General features: G+C 49.6%; 1 protein-coding gene across 1 annotated transcript; it reads right to left on the bottom strand.

Moving 5' to 3' along the window:
- On the bottom strand, positions 1-6,399 carry GUCA2A (guanylate cyclase activator 2A). The gene is made up of 3 exons (XM_035119648.3): positions 6,246-6,399; positions 3,720-3,903; positions 1-945 (listed from the first exon to the last, which is right to left on the bottom strand). The coding sequence occupies exons 1-3, from the start codon at positions 6,315-6,317 to the stop codon at positions 881-883; spliced, it is 321 nt and encodes a 106-aa protein (XP_034975539.1). The 5' UTR covers positions 6,318-6,399; the 3' UTR covers positions 1-880.
- Positions 6,400-7,195: the final 796 nt, after the last annotated feature.

Genomic DNA, 7,195 nt, shown 5'->3' with positions numbered 1-7,195 from the left:
ATCAAAGTAGTAAAGGCAGAGAACATCAGTGCATTGGAAATGTTTATTTTGGAGACGCCAAACAGGGATATCCACGAGGAAGCCAGTTTTGCAAGTCAGAAGCCAGTTTTGCTTAAGAGATCGCCATCAAAACCAAATGACCAAATCACCAACAGAGAACAAAAGGGTATTTAAACTCAAATAGAAGTGTTATGTGGGCTACACCGTGTTTTAGTCTGCATATTGATTTAATTTTAAAATGTGTGGCTATCAAGAAGCAGGGGCGTCATCCAAATCAACTGCCTCTGAGGAGAGGAAGAGGGAGACCACGGGAACAGGAAAGGTTTGCTGGGCATGGAAGGAAAATGCTGGAAAGAAATTGGGATTTCTGGATCCTCTCTGCTGCCACTATACTCCACTACCATGCACCCCAAAGCTGATGGCCAGAAACTGGCTGCTGGGTTGTGATAGGGGAGAGATTCAGCTCAGTTCAGTTTGCATTTAAAGCTTAAAGTGCCCGATTTGTACTCTCACAGCTGATTTTCAATTTTAAAAAAAGCAGAAGAAAAATGACATGGAACTGATGTCGTTATTATTATGTTTTGCAGTGAACAATCACCTTCCTTTCGACCATTCTCCTTCCTTCCCCAGCCCAGCTTCCTGTCCCTTGCACTCTCCCCTCCGACATGGATTCTGAATTGTGCTCCTAGAGGTTTTAGGGATGGGGTCCAGGAAGCCAAGGCTGGGTAGCAGCAGCAGGGACACAATGGCCCAGCCAATCTGTGCAAGTGGGCAGAGGTGTCCTCTGTTGGTTTGGATGAGGAAAAGGCAGCAGTAGCAGCAAGGGCCAGTTGTCAGGATCCACTTAGAAAGTCAGCAGATATGGTGGTGGTCTTCTTCATTAGCATCCAGAGCAGGCAACGTTGGCACAAATCTCACAGGTCGCCGAATCTGCGCTGATCATTTCTGAAGCAAAGAAAAAGAAAGACTCTTTGGGTGACTTTGGGGCGACTCTTTGGGTGACTCAAGTATTCTCTGGGGCTTCACCGCTAATCATCTCAACCATGTCCCTACACCAGGGATGGGGAACCTGTAGGCTCCAGATGTTGTTGGACTTCAGCTGCCATCATCACCAGCCAGCATGGCCAGTGGCCACAGATGATGGGAAGTGTAGTTCAAGAACACCTGGAAGGCTTCGGTTTCCTCATCCCTGGCCTAGATCCTGGTTAGGAAGCCTATTGAGAAGGAGGGTAGCACTGGTTAGGAAGCCTATTAAGAGGGAGGTCTCACTCCCTAGTGTCAGGCGGCTGTAAGCAACTCCCGCAGCTGGTTGCCAGGGATGTACAAAGGCAAAGAAAAGTTTCTTACCTTCTGCTTTTTATTCAATATTTACAGAGAGAGGCTTTGGAACACAGCCTCTTGGATAATGGTGTTGTCCTGAGTGACTCTCCACTCAGGGCCGGCTCTAGGTAGACCCCTGGTGGCGCGGTGTGCTAGGGCGCTGGGCCGGTAGGCAGGGTGCCGCGCTGCAAAGCCGCACGGAAACCATGCTGCATGCTGTGAGGGTGGGGGCGCCAGAGCGCTCTCCACCCCTCAGCGCCAGGGCGGCCAACCTGCTCGAGACTGCCCTGTCTCCACCCCCTTTTCTCCCACTTTCTCATTCGTCATTGTCACGGGTGCCCTGTGGGGCTTTTTCTCCGAGCTCTTTGCTCTCCTAATTTCAAGGCTCGCCAGGTCTAGGAGGAATGCTTTCTAAAGTCACTGTGTCTGTCAGCTGTTGTCCCACTGGTGCGTCCTCTTCTTCTTCCTCCTCTCCCATTATTTCCCAACTTTCCCCCTCATCTGCCTCTAAGATGCGACCTCCCTCAAACCCCTGTTGCAATTCTGAACTGTCTTCTTCTTTTCTGGAAGAGTCAGGATGGGGAGGCGGTTGCCACCATTCCTCCTCTGCCCACTCCCTGACACCTAGCAAGTAGGAAAACAACAGCAGGGAATCTAGAGGCACTTTAGAGTCTAACATATTTATTATGACATAACCTTTTAAGGACTAGTCCCCAGCATAAACCTGTTACTCTTCAAGGTGTCAGAAGAAAATGTGCAGCAAGGTGTCAGAAGAAAATGTGCAGCAAGGTGTCAGAAGAAAATGTGCAGCAACATACAAACATGGTTACTCCCAGGGCCGTCTTACCCTTAGGCGCTAGGGGTGTGGGGCACCCAGGCGCCGGGCTCTCAGGGGCACCAGGCCAAGAGTCCAGGGTTCGAGAGTTGAGTCTGGGGAAGAGCCCATCCATCGGTCCGAATGCCATGGCGGGCTTTCTGCTATGGGTGGCTCTGCACTGCGAATTCGGGGGCGGCCAAGCCATCAAGATGCTGAGGCAGCCGGACAGCTCCACCCTTCTGCGAGTCTGGGACTGGGCAACCTGAGGGGGGGCAGATCTTTGCACCCTGGCGCCGCATATGCTTAAGACAGCCCTGGTTAGTCCTCTGGAAAATGTTGCAGTGGAGACAGAGCACAGCCATTGTTGCAAGTAACCGTTTATAGCCTTCTTCTCCCATTAATTTGTCAAATCCCCCTTTAAAGCCATCTGAGGAGAGGAGGAGGAGTAAGACACCAGAAGATCTCTGCTGGATCAAAGTTTGCCTTCCTCTCTTGTAATTTTAGAACCCAATGGGGCCATCCAATGAGGCTAAATGTTGGAAGATTCAGGACAGTCTAGATAAGTGGTTCTGAACCTTTTTTTGACCATGCCCCCCCCAGCATCTCTAAAATTCTGATCCCCCTCCATGATATATAATTCTTATTCTTCCAAACATAAATTCATGTGGAGGAAGCCAAAAAGGCCATTAACTGCTAATGACTCGTTCTCAAATTGACCCCCTTAAAAAATCAAATTGCCCCCCTGTGGGGCGTGTGCCCCATGTTGGGAACCACAGGTCTAGATAAAACATTTTCTTCAAGATAAAAGGTAAAGGTACCCCTGACCTTTAGGTCCAGTCGCAGACGACTCTGGGGTTGTGGCACTCATCTCGCTCTATAGGCCGAGGGAGCTGGCGTTTGTCTGCAGACTGCTTCCTAGTCATGTGGCCAGCATGACTAAGCCGCTTCTGGCAAACCAGAGCAGCACACGGAAACACTGTTTACCTTTCCGTCGGAACGGTACCTATTTATCTACTTGCACTTTGACGTGCTTTCGAACTGCTAGGTGGGCAGGAGCTGGGACCGAACAACGGGAGCTCACCCCGTCGTGGGGATTCAAACCGCTGACCTTCTGATCGGCAAGCCCTAGGCTCAGTAGTTTAGACCACAGTGCCACCCGCATCTGTGTCCTTCAAGGAGTCAAAACGGGGGGGGGGGGATTCGCTCCCAGAAGAGGCAGTGAGGTCTACCAACTTGGACAGCTTTAAAAGAGGATCAGACAAATCAATGGAGGGTGAGGTTATTAATGGCTGCTAGTTTTTCACTCCGTGAGTAGAGGTGGTATGCCTCTGAGTACCAGCACCTGAGAATTGCCGATGGGAAGAGGGGTCTTGGGCTCATTGGTCCTGCTTCTGGGCTTCCCCCAGGCATCTGGTTGGTCACTTTGAGAACAGGATGTTGGGTAAGATGAGCAGCTCTGATATTCTAGCTGCAAAGCAAACTTGCACAGAGGCCCATCTGGAATATGCCTCTTCTGTCTGGCTGTTCAAGGCCGAGGAGTCACCCCACCTTCTCATGCATGCACTTGACCGTCACCACATACCTAGTTGTCGGAGCATTATTCCTGCTCTGGGGGATGCACAGAGTGGTGCAAACTCCGCGGGCATTTTCGGGTCTTGGCACGCGCCAAATGTGGCGCTCATGCGCATGCGTAGGTTCTTGGATCTATCCTTGAAGAAGCCCTCCAGCTGCTTCACTGATTCCAAGGGGAATACGTAGTCTCCCACCTGCCCAGGGGAAATTAGAACAGAGTATCACCATCACATGCCCATGGCATGTAATACGTTCCTTCTCCCTCCTCCCCAGTCTTGGTGCCAGGGCTGGCTCAAGACATTTTGGCACCTGAAGTAGACCCCAAAATGGTGCATCCATCTGTCCCAGGGAAGAAGGGGTGAGCAAAGATCTACATTAGGAAGAAGGGCGGGAAAGACATTGGGATCTGCTGTCATTGTGGATTCTGACACCTGAGGGGACCTTGCCTCATGGGTAGGCTGGCTCCGCTCTGGACTGCCCTTACAAAATTCATCAGAGGGACAAGCAAAATTATTTGGCACCATGTTCTATTGGGTCTGTCTCCTCCTACTGTTGGCCCCCCTGGGCCTTCTGCCCCACCAGCCACCACTGCACATTAGACCCTTGCCAGGAACCTCCTCATGCATGCAGACCCACTGAAAAGGTCAAACTGTAACTTCGAAACCTGTGTGTGTTTGTGTGAAGGAACCTGCTCTCCAAGCAAATCCCTTGGCTGGGAAATTTCAAGGGCAAGGCTTATCCTTGCCCAGCATGTATTTGCAAAGCAATAAAGATAGAGGCCTGTTCTCAGAAGACCATCCTCCAAGGCTGTGCTGACTGATCAAATCCTATGCTCTGCAAGGAGCCCAGCCTGCCCAGAGACTGCTAAAAACCAACAATGCACAAACCCTCTATAAAGCTACAACAGAACAGGGAACCTTAAAAAAAAAAATCAGCCCAAGGTCCACATTTCTCTGTGGACAACTTTCCAGGGGCCAAATTTTATGTTTGTACAGTAGGCTTAGTTTCCACATGAACTCACCTGCCCCCACAACCTTGAGATGAACAGTCTCATGCTCTACCACCCATCCTCTATAGAATATAGAGGTGTGTGTGTGTGTGTGTGTGTGTGTGTGTGTGTGTGTGTGTAGAAAGTAGCGCCAAAGGTAAAATCTTCATTCATTTCACCACCATTTTTTCCTCTGACTTCTTCCCCACCATCATGTGGCCCCTAGAGCAGGCATCCCCAAACTTCGGCCCTCCAGATGTTTTGGACTACAATTCCCATCTTCTCTGACCACTGGTCCTGTTAGCTAGGGATCATGGGAGTTGTAGGCCAAAACATCTGGAGGGCCGCAGTTTGGGGATGCCTGCCCTAGAGGTTTATGTAATAGAGGTGTGGCCCTCTGGCTGAAAATTGCCCCCCGCCCTGCCAGTGTGCATCCACCTGTATCAAGATTCTTTTCATGGGGTGTTTTATCAATATGCTGGCATGCATGTGCACATCAGCTCAAACACAGCAGAAAAAGAATCTCCAGGCAACCACACAGTACAGCCACATCAGAATTGCTTTGTTGCAGTGTGGTTGTTTTTCAATGCATGCCAGCATTCAATGTTTTTCAATGCCCATCAATAAGGCAAGGAGGAGAAAGGCATGTAAATGGTGTGATGGGAAGGGTGTGTCCAACTGTGCGAGGTCCAAATCCATAATTCATTTTAGAGATTCACCCAGTATTTGGGTGGGGTGGATTTCAGTACAGAGCAAAGCAGAGAGGGGAAAAATAATCCTCAATAATACAGTAGTGGCCATATGGCCACTTGGTAAATTCACTGTCCTGCTAATAGTCTGACTGTGTACATATCTTTTGGTAAATGATTAACTGGACCCACTGTTTGATGTAAGCTATTACTTTAGGGGGTCTCCTTTGTTTCGCCTCCCTCAACTAAGACTATAGAAGCTGACCTCTTAGTGGGCATGCACAGGATCTAAGACCTCCCAGACTTAAAGCTCAAAGTGATCAATAAGCAGCTGCCCTGTTTTGATTCCGATTATTGGCCCATCTGGTTCAGTATAATCTATACCAGTGTTTCCCACACTTGGGAGTTGTAGCCCAACAACAGCTGGAGACCCAAGTTTGGGAAACCCTGGTCTACACAGACTGGCAGCAGCTCTCCAGGGCTCTAGATTGGGATCTCTTCCTGGAGATGCCAAGGGCTGAACCTGGGACCTTTCTCTTGCAAAGCCGATGCTCTATTCCTTTGCTGTAGTCCATTCCCCTAAAACTAAAGATTCCAGTTCTTGTGGAAAGCTGTCCAAATATGAACAAAGGAAGCTGCCCTATATCAGGTCAGAACATTATTACTTATATCTCTCTGTCACCCACACAGATGGGCAGTAGCTGCCCAGGGTTTTTGGGAAAGGTCTACCCTATTCGGAGATGCCAAGGATTCAACCTGGGACCAAAGGCGTTCTCTAGCCACTAAGCTACAGCCCTTTCCTTCAAGGTGATGCCATAAGGGCAGAACGACGATCCTGGGAGGATTCCACAACTCTTACCTTGACTTCGACCCCATCTGAGAGGATGGCCAGCACACTCAGGCAGACTGTAGCCACCAGGTAGGTGTTCATGGTGAGTCACGATTCTGGTTCTCACTTGGAATGTCAGGGCGGACTGACTCAACAGCAACAAAGCTGGATTTTTAAAGGATGCCCTCTAGTTATTGAATAACTAAGGTATATTGGCACTGGCTAGGATGGCGACAACCCCCTAGGCAGTTTGTGAAGTGAGATAGCCCCAAAGAAATGCCTCCACCCAGAAAACATTGACATCTTTGTTGTTTTATGGCACTTCGTCAGAAGAGTGTTTCCTTCTACGAACTTTGCTTGTCATATCCCAGCTGGGATGGGGCCGACAGCAGGAGATGGGTGGATAGCTTTAAGAGACAAAGGGCAGGGGAACAACACCAAGGCCCAGTCCTGTTGGCTGCTGAGCAACTCCCACTTCAAGTAGGATCTGAACCAGCTTCAAGGTTTTGGTGTGAATTCACAAAGCCCTAAAGTGCTTGGGACAAAAGGAGGACCGCTTAATTCATTATGCTCCACCTCCATCGCTGAGATCTGATGGGGCATTTGGGTGGTCATCTATGCCCTTGAGGTTCAGCTGGTTTCACAAAGGACTGAGCCTTTAACGTGGCAGGCCCCGCCCTGCGGAACTCCTTGCCAATTGAAGTCAGACAGGAGTTGTGCCTGCTTTCTGTCAGATGTCTTACAACAGGCATAGGCAAACTCGGCCCTCCAGATGTTTTGGGCCTACAACTCCCATCATCCCTAGCTAGCAGGACCAGTGGTCAGGGATGATGGGAATTATAGTCCCAAAGCATCAGGAGGGCTGATTTTGCCTATGCCTCTCTTACAAAATCCATGAAGTTCAGGCAGGCCTTTGGACAGTGTTTGTTTTACCCCCAGACTTTACTGATGTTTTCAATTGATGTTACATTTTGGTGTTG

The sequence above is a fragment of the Zootoca vivipara genome, chromosome 6 (assembly GCF_965207765.1).
Source record: "Zootoca vivipara chromosome 6, rZooViv2.hap1.1, whole genome shotgun sequence".
In the NCBI taxonomy this organism is placed as follows: domain Eukaryota; kingdom Metazoa; phylum Chordata; class Lepidosauria; order Squamata; family Lacertidae; genus Zootoca; species Zootoca vivipara.
This window is presented reverse-complemented; position numbering and strand designations above follow the sequence as displayed.

Coding starts and splice junctions, on each gene's coding strand:
- GUCA2A (XM_035119648.3), bottom strand. CDS start 6,317: ATGAACACCTACCTGGTGGCTACAGTCTGCCTGAGTGTGCTGGCCATC. Junction 3,904..6,245: donor CAGATGGGGTCGAAGTCAAG/GTAAGAGTTGTG, acceptor TCCCCTGGGCAG/GTGGGAGACTACGTATTCCC. Junction 946..3,719: donor AATAATGCTCCGACAACTAG/GTATGTGGTGAC, acceptor TCTTTGCTTCAG/AAATGATCAGCGCAGATTCG.